General features: G+C 37.2%; 1 protein-coding gene across 1 annotated transcript in view; it reads left to right on the top strand.

Annotated features, from left to right (window-relative positions):
* The window catches only part of LOC106881781 (DENN domain-containing protein 1A), a 109,919-nt gene that overhangs the window by 65,838 nt on the left and 29,367 nt on the right, over positions 1–14,714 (top strand). Inside the window, exons 13-18 of the mRNA XM_052975831.1 lie at positions 995–1,096; positions 2,817–2,925; positions 3,923–4,056; positions 5,968–6,099; positions 12,837–12,896; positions 14,486–14,518. Coding sequence (XP_052831791.1) covers positions 995–1,096; positions 2,817–2,925; positions 3,923–4,056; positions 5,968–6,099; positions 12,837–12,896; positions 14,486–14,518 — 570 coding nt within the window. The remainder of the gene's footprint in view (positions 1–994; positions 1,097–2,816; positions 2,926–3,922; positions 4,057–5,967; positions 6,100–12,836; positions 12,897–14,485; positions 14,519–14,714) is intronic.

Here is a 14,714-nt window from a genome sequence, read left to right as displayed (position 1 = left end):
CAGAATCGGTTGTCAAGCGATGTTGGGGGGACAAACACAGACACGCAAACATATACACACACATACATATATATACATATATACGACGGACTTCTTTCAGTTTCCGTCTACCAAATCCACTCACAAGGCTTTGGTCAGCCCGAGGCTATAGTAGAAGACACTTGCCCAAGGTGCCACGTAGTGGGACTGAACCCGGAACCATGTGGTTGGTAAGCAAGCTACTTACCACACAGCCACTCCTACGCCTATATTATATATATATATTATATATATATTATATATATATATTATATATATATTATATATATATCTTTTATCTTTTATCTTTTCTCTTTTACTTGTTTCACTCATCAGACTGTGGCCATGCTAGGGCACTACCTTGAAGAATTTTAATCACACTCATTGACCTCAGTACTTATTTTTCTTGTAAAACCTGGCACTTATTCTATCAGTGTCTTTTGCCAAACTGCTAAGTTACAGTTACATAAACACACCGACACTTATTGTCAAGGGGTGGTGGGGAACAAACACATACACACAGATAGACTAAATTTCATCGATAAACACTTTTGGTCAGCTTAGGACTGAAAGTGTAACGCAGTGAGATGGAATTTGAAACGTGGTTGCAAAGCAAACTTCTCAAACAACCAAATGGTCATGCCTCAAGAAAATAATATTTATCGTCCAGGCAGTAATCTGGCAGAATCATTTGCATGCCAGACAAAATGCTTAGCAGTATTTCTTCTGGTTCTTTAAGTTTTGAGTTCATATTCAACTTTGCCTTTCCTATTTTTGTGGGGGTCAGTAAATGAGTACCAGTTGAGCAGTAAGGTTGATGTAATCAACTTTTCCCTTCTCTCAGAATTGCTGGCCCTGTGCCAAAATTAGACAGAATTATTATTATTTTTGGTTGTTAAATTGTTGTCTTTAGTTTTTGAGGAAAAAGAAAAAAAGACTCTGTTTATGACTACATTTCATGTTTCTTCTTTCGCAGAAAACAAAGAAGATGGACTTGAGTGGCGTGGTTATTGTTGATACAGACAATAATACTGTAACACAAGACCTACAAGATGATGATACTCTTCCAGATGAGATGGTATGAGTTTCAGCTTGGCTGTTTCCTGCTTTATATTTAGCTCATTCATAGATGCTGTTGAATAATTATCAATTTTAATATCATTATATCTATAACTATATCAGTTATTCTCAATTTTTCTGGCTTTGTTACACACTGGAGATGAAACTAAAATTATTGGCTCAAAAATTATTAGAGTTAAAAGAAAAAAAAATTTTTTTTATCATTTTCTTGTTTGTCATTAGATTACGGCCATGCTGGGGCACCACCTTGAAGAATTTTAATAAAACAAATTGACCCCAGTACTTATGTTTTAAAAACCTGGTACTTATTCTATCCGTTTCATTTGTCAAACTGATTAGTTACAGGGACATAAGTATGCTAACACACATATGGCTTCTTTCAGTTTTCTTCTGCCAAACGTACTCAAAAGGCCTGAGGCTATAGTAGAAGATAATTGTCGAAGGTGTCATACAGTGGTTGGGAAGCAAGCGTCTTACCACTCAGCCATGCCTGTGCCCAAAAAGTTTTCATGATGTCCATAGGTTAATGTTATATATATAATAAAACTCTTGCTTACTTGGTTTTATTAATCATACTTGTGTATAACAAAATTATGAATGCCTGTTTCTGAAAGCACTGAAGTATTAGTATGGATTTTCCTAAATCCTTAACTTCTAAAAATCCATGGTGCATCTAGATGCAGCTTGAGTCACATTAGTGCATGACTGCTGCTCTACAAATATGATCTGTCTCCTGAAGGGCAATCTTGAAATAATTTATTACTTAAAAAGTCAACAATGTATTCACATCATACATCGAGTGTATTGTGTACAACATATTATGTGTTACTCTACAGAGTGAATTGTGAATTTTAGACAATGAATGTGTGTTTATTCAGAAATTCACGCTTTCAAGAGAAGTCGTGTTTTTTGTTTTGGTGGGTGTGGGGATGAGTTAAAACCATAATGTCAAAAGTATGTAAGAAACACATTTAGTCTTGTAAGTGCCATCATCTGAATTTACATACATCTACACTCTACTGTGTGTTATTGAGTACTTTAAACCTTGAATTTCTCTCCCAGTTTTTAAACTGAAATCTGTGTGTGTATATATATATATATAATCATCATCAGTTTTCCATACTGGCATGGATTGGATGCTTTGACTGAAAGCTGGGGAACTGCACCAAGTTTTAATCTGATTTGGCATGGCATCCTACAGTTGGATGCCCTTCCTAACCCTAACCACTCCAAGAGTGTAGTGGGTGCTTTGGGTGCCATATATGTGTGTGTGTGTGTGTGTGTGTGTGCGTGTGTGTGTGTGTACATATACATAAAAGGCACTTGTACTGATGATATGTAAAGAACACTCAATACACTCTGTGAAGTGGTGGGCATTAGGAAATTAGGAAGGGCATCCAACTGTAGAAACTAAGCCAAAAGAGATTGGAGCCCAGTGCAGCTCTCCAGCTTACCAGCTAGCATGGAAAACAGATGCTAAATGATGATACATGCACACACACACACACACACACACACACACACTTTTGAACACAGATAGTAGAGTTTATTCAGTTGATAAAGAGATGTCTTTGTTATATAACCAATAACACTAATGTGAGAAACTCAAATTAGTGAATTTTTGACATCTTTTTTTTTTTGTTTCTTATAGTAATCTGCTCAGAAAACATGCTAAATTTAAGAAGTGTATAAAAGCATTGTTTTGTTTCTTTTCAAAGACTTCAATTTTAAAGAAAATGCTTAAAAATGACAAGGTGAAGTCTTCAATGCAACTTGAAGGAGATGCAATATCACAAGCTTTTCTTATGAGTTTAGTCCGGACCATTGGTAAGTCATTTATTAATTGTGGTTTTTCTTTCACATGTAATTTCTTTTGGGAGCTTAACGACTACAATTTATTATGGACTGTATGGTACATACAAGAGGATGAGCAATGCAAATTTTGTATGTGACTGAGAAATGAAAGATGTAGATCTTTAAGAAGGAACTAATTGTGCAGTTCATATGAGAGGAATGGACTGCACATTTCAGTTGTAATTGTTAGACTTGGTTCCAAGACTAATATGCTTATTACAAAAATATTGGTTTCACAGAACCATCTACTTCACAACTGATCACCACCAGCAAAAATATAAAAAACAGTATGAATAAGTATAAATTAAGAGTTCTAGAATTCTCTTATTTTCACAGTACAATATTTTTTGTTTGTGTTTTGTAGATTTTGACCTGTGCCAGTTAGTTGTGTAAATATCTAAATGCTGACTTCTTAAGTGAAAGAAGGAATAGTATAATTTGTATTGGGGGAATGGGTTGTACAGTTTTAGTAGAGGTAATTGGCTACATTTTATACTGAGTGTATGAACAGAGCAGTTATTTTAGAGAAAGCTCAGAGCAAATATTATAGGGGGTAGGAACAGAGCAGTTTTATTAGTTACTATGGACTATGAAGCTTTCATAGGGAGTATGGAAACTTATACAGGACTACAATTTAATATGGACTGTGTAGTAGGGGGGGGGAGCAATGCAAATAATACAAGAGAATGATTGGTGTACGTTTAATAAGGGAAATGGATAGAGTAGCGTTTATAAGGAGGAAGACTAATGTACCTAAACTGTACTTGTTAAATTTAGTTCCAGGACTCACTCAATAGCCATGAACTCCACATTTTCATATCAAACACTGCTACAGTCCTTTACATTTGTGTTGATAGACAGAGTTGTACTCGTCCTTTAATGTTGACAAGTTAAAACTTTTCCCTGTTATCTACCCACCTCATGTCTGAAATTGTGTCATATCTTCTGCTTTTATTTCTTGTCTTTCCAGGTGGCTATCGAGATGCTCTAAAATTCCAACCCAGTGAGAAGATCACATTTCAAAAAGATGCATTCTTATTGTCAAGGCCCAGTAGCATGCGACCATTCTTAGAAGATCTACTTGAACTTCAGATTTTTCATGAAGTGAGTTGTTAATCTTTTAAATCTGTCATTCAATTACAGCAATACTATTTGAGATTTAAATTGTTTTTGCAAACCATATTTTATCTCCCAATCCATCATCTTAGTCTTCTTGTTGTGTATCTAGGACAAATCAGCTTGGCAGATGATATCTTTTCTCAGTGAGTGTCATGGAAAGATTTAAATCTTAAGCTGTTAGCTAATTCAAGCAGCAAAATGGCAGATTTTAAAGTCTCAAATATAGTGTCTTATGGTATTTATTCTGCCTGCTAAGTTAAAATCCTATCAAAATCACTTCCAGGTTCAATTCCACAACATGGTACTTTGGGCAGGTGCCATGTAGTAGAATTGAACCTGAAACCACATTGTTCCAAATGCAAAATTCAGATTTTCTGTAATCATCTTGCTCCATGTACACACTAAAATGTTGCAAGTTGCTGCAGCTTTTATCTTTTGAAATGCCAAAATAACGAAACTATATATCATACATAACAATATTTGATTATATATCACCCGCATATACACAAACCCAGCAACCCTGTCCATCGTTTCTGCCTGACATTACCCCCACTGAACTCATCTCAAAATACCTTGACCTTGTCCTTTTGCTCCTAGTGGCTTCCTTCCTGTCACACGTTCATAACATCAACCATGTTCTTTGTCTCATTAATTTGTTCTCCTTTCCTCCTGCCCCTCCAAACTCCTGTTCACTCTTAACATAAAGTCCTTATACACTGTGATCCCTTACAATGAAGGCCTCCTTGCATTAAAATACTTTCTTGATCTTAGTCTTGATCCTCAACCTGATGCCTCTACTCTTCTCATTTGGCTGAACTTATCTTCTTAAATTGCTTCTCATTTGCAGGAGAAATTTAACCATCAGTCTTGGGAATGGTCATGGGAACAAGAATGGACCCCATCTATGCAAACATGTTTGTCAGTTATTTTGAGGCCCAAATATTCTCTCAGTTCACTGGATCCACTCCTGAGCTGTATGGGTGTTACACTGATCACTGTATCGATGCAACCACTTTCCTGCTAACGTCTCAAAACCTTCCTCTCTTTCATTCACTCCTTCCATCCTGCCATCAAGTTCTCCTGTTCTGTCTCTAACATGTCTGTCTCCACATTTCTGTTACCATCCACCTTTCTTACCACCTCCATCCTCTATAAACCCAGACTCACACTCTTATCTCGGCTTCTTCTCCTCCTCCCATACTACCCACATCGCTTACTCTTAGTTACTCTGTCTCTGCCACTCTGTGGTGACAACCAAGACATCAAGACACAGTCCCAACTCATGGCTTGTCAATTCACCCAATAGGAATACCTCCCCCTACTGTTATCCAAACCATCCTTGCTCATGCCCAATCTGTTGACCATGTATCCACGCTCTCTCTCTCCCCACCCTTACCTTTGATTCATAAACAGTTAAACTACAATCATACACTATCATTTTGCCTATACTTTCTATTCTAAGATTCTCTAATTTATCATTGTCATTATCATCAAAGTTTTAATGTACATGTTTCCATGCTTATGTGAGTCAGATGAATCTATTGAGGTGAATTTTTTATAACCAAACACTCTTACTGTCACCAACCTCTGCTTCAAGCAAGGTGACACTTGACCAAAGTGTTGTACATTGGAACTGAACCCAAAATCACTTGATTTCAAAGTGAACTTCTTAACCACACAACCATGAATTCACTGAGCTACAGTAGAAGACCCTTGCCCTGTAGCAGTGTGCTGAAGGACTGAACCCCAAACCCTATTGTTGTGAAACAAACTTATTAACAACACAACTATTGCAAATATCATAACTTGTGATTAAGACCTTAGTATTAATTTAATCTTCAATATTAATCAATTAATTACTGATGCAATTATGATGGCTTTTTTTCCCCTTTCCAGTTTATTAATGAGCGATTAGATATGTTGAACTGTGGCATTGGTTTTACTGATGTGTTTGAAAGAGAAGCCACTCTCCATGCTGATAAATTGAATGCACATTCAAGATATAAAGAATGGTTAAGTAATATGAAGGTAAGTAATACCTACCTCTGTTATCTACCCATCTACTGTCGTCTACTCACCTCTTATTCAAATTTACATGAGAACTTCTAAACCATAGCTTCCCAAAGTGGGTGATATCGCCCACTAGTGAATGATGGGCGAATTTCTAGAAAATGGTGGGCGATATGAACATTTTGTGGGTGACAATGAATTTTTAGAAATTAAGTCTGTATTTACTGATATCTAGGCATGCCTAGGATAAGGATGAACTTTTATCGATATGACTACTCGAATGAGATGCCCCTTTGTATAAAAAAAAAGCAGACTTGTTTATTGATTGAATATTTTTGTTGCAGTCATTGAAATAGTTGTCATTCGTGCTAAAAATAGCAGCCAAATAGTCCAAGGCCTTAAATCACCCTCCACTACAAAGTTTTTTTTTTTTTTTTTGCTTAATCGTATGAAGTCCTGCATATAGAATTCAAATTCACAAACATTTTCTGAAAACTCTGAAAAATAAAAAAGTTATAAGGGGTTATATGTTGTGCGGAATTCTGTGGTTTCATATCGAAACACAAGTGCTATTTTCAGGATGTTGACAAAATGTGCAGTCACGCACAAAATGACAGCTTTAAAATAGTGTTTATTGATTGGGTGAAAATAATCAAACTTTAAACCTCTTTAACTTTTTAAAAACATTTTTCTGGAAGAAGTTGAATAACTCCAGCAATTTAGCTTGGAAAGGTATATTAATGTGCCAAATTCTAAAATTTTCAATAAAATTTAATTTTTGAAATGCTGGCAGCCAAACAAACTAGATCCGTATTTGCTTCTGTAAAGATGTTTCATCTGACTCTGCTCTGTTGACTTCTTCTTCTCTTTGGGGATACCATACTACCGTTTTGACGCTGTCTGTAGAAATTCATTTTCACATTTTCAGTTTACTGATGCCTCCAGCCAAGAGAATTTGTCAACAGTACAGTAGTGATTATTTATCGTTTGGATTTATTCCCTCTCCTCAGAACTGTCAATTACCAATGTGGCTTCCTTGCCATCAAACATTGACCAACGAAGCAATGAAACCTTCACGCTTGAAGTATCACTTTGATGCAAAGGATTCTGACAAGAAGGACAAACCATTATCATGCTTTTGCAACTGAGTGCCTCTTTCAAAAAGCAAACACAAACATTCAACAAACTACTCCAAGAAACTAGTAAACTGGAGAATGACAGGTTGATGGCATCGTACAACATAGTATTGCTTGTTGCTAAATCTGGGAAGTCTCACACAATTGGAGAAACATTACTTCGCCCAGTTATCAAAGAGGTTTTGTCAACCGTCATGCACGTAAAACCCAATAACATTATGAAGAAGATCCTACTTAGTAATATCACAATTTCTCGATGCCTCGATGAAATGGTCAACGATGTCAAACATCAGCTCATAAATTTTCTCTAGCATTCTGAATTTTCCATACAAATGGATGAGTCAACTGTTGTGATCAATCAATGATTGATGATGGTATATGTTCGATATTTCAGTGAAGACCTTCAACCTTGTGAGGAAATGTTGTTCACAGAGATTCAAAAGGTGCAACTATTTTTCACACTCTCAAGTCTTTCCGCTTTGAACATAATATCCCACTCAGTAATATTCTTACCTGTGCGTCTGATGGAGCTCCTTCGATGATAGGAAGATACGGAGGTTTTTCATCTCTCCTAAAGCATGAAATTTCACACCAGACACTAATTGTTCATTGTTTGGCACACCGGCAGCATTTAGTGACAAAAAATATGAACAGTAGATTGAATGATGCGCTACAGTTAATTATGAAAACTGAACAAATTGAAGTCCAGTCCCTTGCCTGATTGAATTTGCCATCAACTCTGTCTGAGAAATGATGAGGACCATACTAAATTCTAATACCATACCAAAGTGCAGTGACTGTCAAAAGGAAATAGTGTTTTACACTTTATTGAACTGTTTTATATAATATCTTTTTCTTTGAAGATACTCCACTATCCACTTCATTGATGGTTGCAAAGTGTGGTTTCATCTTTCTTTGTGTTGGCGTTAGGAAGGGCATCCAGCTGTAGAAACTGTCAGATCAGATTGGAGTCCGGTGTAGCCATCTGGTTTGCCAGTCCCCAGTGAAATCGTCCAACCCATGCTAGCATGGAAAGCGGGCGTTAAATGAAATGATGATGATGATGATGATATATTCACAAAATTAAATGATTTGAATAAGTTGTTACTAGGAAACAGAAAATCTCTCATTGATTGTAAATCATTTATCACTACCTCCATTTCAAAATTGGTGTTGTTTAAGACTAACATTTCAAAACATCAATTCCATCAATTTCTACAAGTTGATTCTTTGAAAGATGAATAAGTTAATGAGGTTTTAACTACATATCGCTATTTATAGTCATTGCACGATAACATGGTGGAATGATTTCAAGATGTTATTGCGCTGAATATTCCAAATTGGTATAGCAATTCGTTTGCGGTTGATGCAGTTGATTGTGAGGATGATGTTCAGGTGAAATTGATAGAATTACAAAATGATAATGACGCCACAATACGATATCGCCATAATGGCAAAGAAGGTTTGTGGTACCATCAGAGTATATTGAATTCCTACCCCAGTCTGTGGAAACATCTGAAATTACTTTTGCTTGCCTTTCTTACCTCATACCTGGTTGAATCTGGTTTTAACCATGTTGGAACTTTTCTTTCCTATAAAAGAATTGAACTGGATGTGACACAACGAGGAGAAGACTTGCGGCTAAAGTTGACAAGTTCGAAACTGAATGTATCTGCACTAGACATATGGTTCTCATTAAAACACATGGCTCTCATTAAAAAGTTTTATTCTTTTCTTTTATAATACAATCATTAATTATTTTAGCATCATTAGTTCTGATCAATGGTTCATTTGGGGAAAATGAAAATCAGTGTAAAAGAAAGTGCAAGTTTCCAGAAGTTAATCTGTCAGCATAACATAGAGTTAATGTTAGAATTTTATTCACACTAATGGCAAAACTAAACCCACAATAAGGGATTTGTAAACAACCGCATATTTAGTCCAAATGGCACTAACAAGGCAATGAGTCTACGATATAGTGTGTGTGTCAAATGATACAGCGGGGGATCTTAGGGGATTTTGTGTTGGGTGGGGTTGTGTCAGGGTATTTTACACAGGTGGGCGATGGAGCATTTTTTGGCCGATAGGTGGGCGATATTGCAATTTGGTGCAAAAAGTTTGGGAAACACAACAATGGTTGTACAACTGCTAGAAGTAGCAATGAAATTCTTTTTCAAAAGATAGCCTATCATCTTAAGAAAGAGGACATATTGGATGATGTAGTACAAGACACATTATATGTAAAGAAATAAAATAGATAATGCTGGTCACAGCTGGAATGACTTTGATATCAAAGCTTAATCTGTGCAAAGTAACAACAGCCATCCATTGTTTTGATGCTTAACATAAATGTATTCAGTTTAAAGAAATAGGATTGGGTCACTTTGAAAGGTTTGTTTTTCTGTGCTGGTATGGGGTAGATGAAACTTCTTGTAGGCATTGATTTATGATTATTTTATGCCTGTATTTCATGCTGTTCCTGTCACCAATCCTTACCGTTCAGACCATTTATTTCTTCTTTTTTATTCCACCTCTCTTCAAAAGCATAGAGCTTCAGAACAAATTATTTACAGGGAATGTAAATTTGGTATCCATTTTGCTCAGACATTGCCATGTGAAGACTTGAAATGTCACCATTCATGTACATACACGTATACCCACAGATATGTGTACATACACATATGTGCACATACACATATACCCACACATAAGACAGGCTTCCACACAATTTCCATCTAATGATTTCACTTAGAAGATATTGATCAACCTGGGTAAACAGAGTAAAGACCCCTTTCAGTTATGAATGACCATGGGATTGCACCTAGAAAGTTACCTTCTGAGGCACAAGTCCAGATAGTTTTGTTTATGGAAGACCGGCAGTCGCCCATACATACCAGCCTCCCCTCTCCACACCACCGATGTTATCCATGAGAAAGGCAAAGGTTGATACAGCTTGGCACCAGTGATGTTGCAACTCCTTTCTGCAGCTGAGTGAACTGAAGCAACATGAAATAAAGTGTCTTGCTCAAGAACACAATGCACAGCCTGGTCTGGGAATTGAACTCGCTACCTCATGATAGTGATCAACCTGAGGCTAAGGTTAAAAACTCTTGTGCAAGGTACCATGCAGTGGTACGAAGTTCAGAACCATGTAACTGTGAAGTGTTGTGGAAAGATTCCGACACTCCCCCCCCCCCCCAGTGACTATAGGAGAATAGACTCATTATTATAAATTAAAGAACTGAGCGATTGGCAGTTAGGGTTGGGGAGCAGTTCACTGTGAGCTTTTGATATAGAGTGGTGACTTTCATGTAATAGTAATAGTAGGGCATTGTGCAAATGCTTTATTTCCCCCCTGCTTCATTATATTATCTATCCAACATATGAGGATATAAAATGAAGTAAACATTTTAACCATTTGCCTATACTTCTACCTTTTAAATTTTTAGGGTCCCCCAATCCCTTATCTGGTGGAAACTAGGGATAGATGAATGGTTAGTGAGAGCTGTGCAAGCCATGTACAGGGATGCTGTCAGTAAGGTGAGGGTTGGCAACGAGTACAGTGAAGAATTCCAGGTAGGAGTAGGGATCCACCATGGATCAGTCCTCAGCCCCCTCCTATTTATCATAGTCCTCCAGGCAATAACAGAGGAATTCAAGACAAGATACCCCTGGGAGCTCCTCTATGCTGATGACCTTGCTCTAATTGCTGAGTCTCTATCAAAACTAGAGGAAAAGTTTCAGGTGTGGAAGCAAAGCTTAGAGTCAACCTAGCTAAAACCAAAGTCCTAATTAGTAGGAAGGCAGACAAACCACAAATCCCTTCAGATAGATGGCCCTGCTTGATCTGTAGAAAAGGCATAAGTTGAAACTCCATAAGATGTACCCAGTGTAAACTATGGACACATAAGAAGTGCAGCAACATCAAAGGAAGACTAACTGGGAAGATAGTTTTTGTATGTGGCAGTTGCTCAGGAGCAATAAACACTGAAAATGTGCAGAGAACAGCTTCTGTCACATTCCAGGGAGGAAAACTAGAAGTAGTTGATAGCTTCCGTTACCTAGGTGACCAAGTCGGTAGCGAGAGTGAATGCTCTGAAAGTAGCTGCTAGAATAAAAATAGCCTGGGCAAAAGGTAGACTGTATGATGCATGTGTATGAACAGCCATGCTACATGGCAGCGAAACATGGGCTGTGATTGCTGAGGACATGCATAAGCTTGCAAGGAATGAAGCCAGTATGCTCCGCTGGATGTGTAATGTCAGTGTGCATACCCGTCAGGGTGTAAGTATCTTGAGAGAAAAGCTGAACATAAGAAGCATTAGTTGTGGTGTGCAAGAGAGACGATTGCGCTGGTATGGACATGTGGTGAGAATGGATGAGGATAGCTGCGTGAAAAGTGTCACACCCTAACAATTGAGGGAACCTGTGGAAAAGGTAAACCCGAGAAGACCTGGGATGAGATGGTGAAGCACGACCTTTGAACATTGGGCCTCACTGAGGCAATGACTAGTGACTGAGACCTTTGGAGATATGCTATGCTTGAGAAGATCCAACAAGCCAAGTGAGACCATAATCCGTGGCCTATGCCAGTGGTGTCTAACCAGCCCACTTATGAGTACCCATCATTCATTGGACAATAAACTTTGCTTGCGAAGACCTGTTGAGGCAAGTAAAATCAAAATCGCTGACATGGTTGATGACGGTACTGCAAGATTGGCACTCATGTCAGTGGGATGTTAAAAAGCATCATCTGAGCATGATCATTGCCAGAACCGCTGACTTTCTTCCGTGCCGGTGGCACATAAAAAGCACCATCCGAGTGTGATTGTTGCCAGGGTCACCTTACTGGCACATGTGCTAGTGGCATGTGAAAAACAACATTTGAGCCTGGTTGTTGCCAGTACCACCTGACTGGCCCTTGTCGGTGGCACATAAAAGCACCCACTACACTCACAGAGTGGTTGGCGTTAGGAAGGGCATCCAGCTGTAGAAACTATACCAGATCAGGTTGGAGCCTGGTGCAGCCTTCTGGTTTGCCAGTCCTCAGTCAAACCGTCCAACCCATACCAGCGTGAAAAACGGACGTTAAACAACGATGATGATGATGATGATGCTGTCTCAGAAAACGACACAAATAACAAAGTTAATTCGTACAAGAAAGAAAGAATTTTTTCTAAAATTAGGAATTATCAATTACTAGAAATTTTTATTGTTGAAATATTGAATTTTTCTGTTCCCACAGTAATTTTAAACCTTTTGTTAACATCTCTTTTGAAATGAACTCCCTTTATTTCAATTTATTTTTGAATTAATAAAGAATTTAGGAAAATAATATTGTCATTACCAAAATGATTTTAAGAATATAAACTGTGAAATTTATGATGACAGGGTTTCATTTAGATTTGTTCAGAAGAGGAAGTTTGTATCATAGAAGCAGAGGAAGATTTGGACTGGTTAGAATAACAAAAATGGTTAACCATCTACTGTATACTGAAATCTAAATATTTTGTTGCAGCAGTCATTTTAACCCTATGTGCAGTCTATGGAATCATACGTTATTTCATCTGTGCATCATCATGTTATTCTAATACTTTGATGTGATTCTCTCTTCCACAGAAACAAGGCAAGAAATTACAGAGAGGAGGAAAAGATATATGGGATGATTTCAAAGTGAAGGCAAGATTTTTTGTTAACTTACTATTCACTAGATATAGAATTCTTTCTGTGGTGTGAAAATGTCAAAACAGGAACCAACTTTTCACTTTCAGTTAAAATTTATTGGAGATTCAGAGAGAAGTGCAATTTTCACAATCTTTGAAACAATTGCAAAAGTACTGAATATATTTTTTATTCAGTGTTCCCTTTACAGACAGTTGTTTCCTTTTAGATTTTGCTGAAGCCTCTTGAACATTACTGAGATATAATTGTATTTCTGATTGGAAAAAAAAAAAAAGAAAACCATTTCAATAAGGAAGGCAATGGTACAGAAATAAGTTGCATGTGTCTGTGCACACGTGTGTGTGTCTGTGTGTGTTAGCAAACCTGTTTCTGAATGGGGTTAGTGATGACTATGTTAGTGTTGTGATGATTATATGGGAATGATCTTCATTTGTCAGATTCATGCCATCGTGAAGCTGGGAAGATGTCATCTTAGTGTGTTTCTCAATGACAATATTTATTGAAAGGAAACAGACGAAAACTTGGAATCAGAATGACTTCACACACTTTTAACCCTAACCCTACCAGCTTTAATTATATGTCTTCTTCATCATATGATGGGCTGTGTGTTAATAATGAAAAATTTGAGATTATAATATTTTTGTGTTTTGTATATTGATCACCACCTTTATCATTTTAATGTCCATACCATGCTTACATGAGTCGGGTGGAATTCATTGAGGCAGATTCTCTGTGGCCACATATCCTTTCTGTTGCCCCCATGGCCAGATAAGTTTTTCAGGGAAGACTGGAAATGATAACACTTGTGGGATGGTGACACTTGTTTACAACTGCCATGTGGTATCAAGACACACTCATACGTATGTGTGCGTATATATATAACAACACACACACACATTATGTCCTCCTTTCAGCTTCTATCGACCAAATCCACTATCAAGACTTTGGTTGGCTTGAAGCTGTAGTAGAAGACACATGCCCAAGGTGCCACGCAAGGGTGTATATCCTTCAATCACTAAAAAGTAAATGCTAACAAGAGTACACTCTACCTTTCAAGAAGTTTAGCTTTACTTTGTTGGTTTTCCAGTAACTTTCAGCAAATAGTTTAATAGCCTCTGGTTTATACATTTAAATGATATGGAATTTTTGGTAATACATTAAGGCATTACATTTCTTTTGTGTTGTTGATTCTACCCAGTACTTAACTCTGATATATAGACTGGGGTACAGTGTAGTTGGTTAAGATTATCCTCAGTTCATAGTTGACGCTTCATTTTATCAACCCTGAAAGGACAAAAAACAAAACAAAATTGATTAAAGTAATATGTGAACTCGGAAACATAAGAGGGGTAGTAAAAACCCAAATGAACAAGTAATTAGCATGTTTTCCATGTGAAGAAACAGTGAAGCATGAAATGAATCAACCACTTTACAAGGAGGGAATGGGACAGTTTCCTGTTATTAACTAACACCAGGAAACTTTTAGTGGTGATATGAGTTGATGTCTGAGGCAACTGAGGCTTCCATTGTCAATAAATCCATTGCCTGTCTCAGACATTCATTGCTCTTCCTCTGTTCTTCTTTAGGCAGGACCTGCTATGAATAATGCTGTCCAGTCTGTAAGTTTATATTTATCTTCTCCTTGCTCCTCTTTTCCCACCTCTTCTTTGGTAATTCATCCCCATTTTATTAAATCTTTGGGTAAGCTTTTGAAAATCTACCCTGCAGCTGTGTCAGTGCCAAAATAAAATTTAAAGAAACCATCCATTTTATTTTCCTCCTTATATTTTCTTTTTCTATTATATATATATATAT

Source organism: Octopus bimaculoides, chromosome 22 (assembly GCF_001194135.2).
Source record: "Octopus bimaculoides isolate UCB-OBI-ISO-001 chromosome 22, ASM119413v2, whole genome shotgun sequence".
Classification (NCBI taxonomy): Eukaryota; Metazoa; Mollusca; class Cephalopoda; order Octopoda; family Octopodidae; genus Octopus; species Octopus bimaculoides.
Note: the sequence above shows the minus strand (reverse complement) of the source record. Positions and strands in the feature narration are given on the sequence as shown.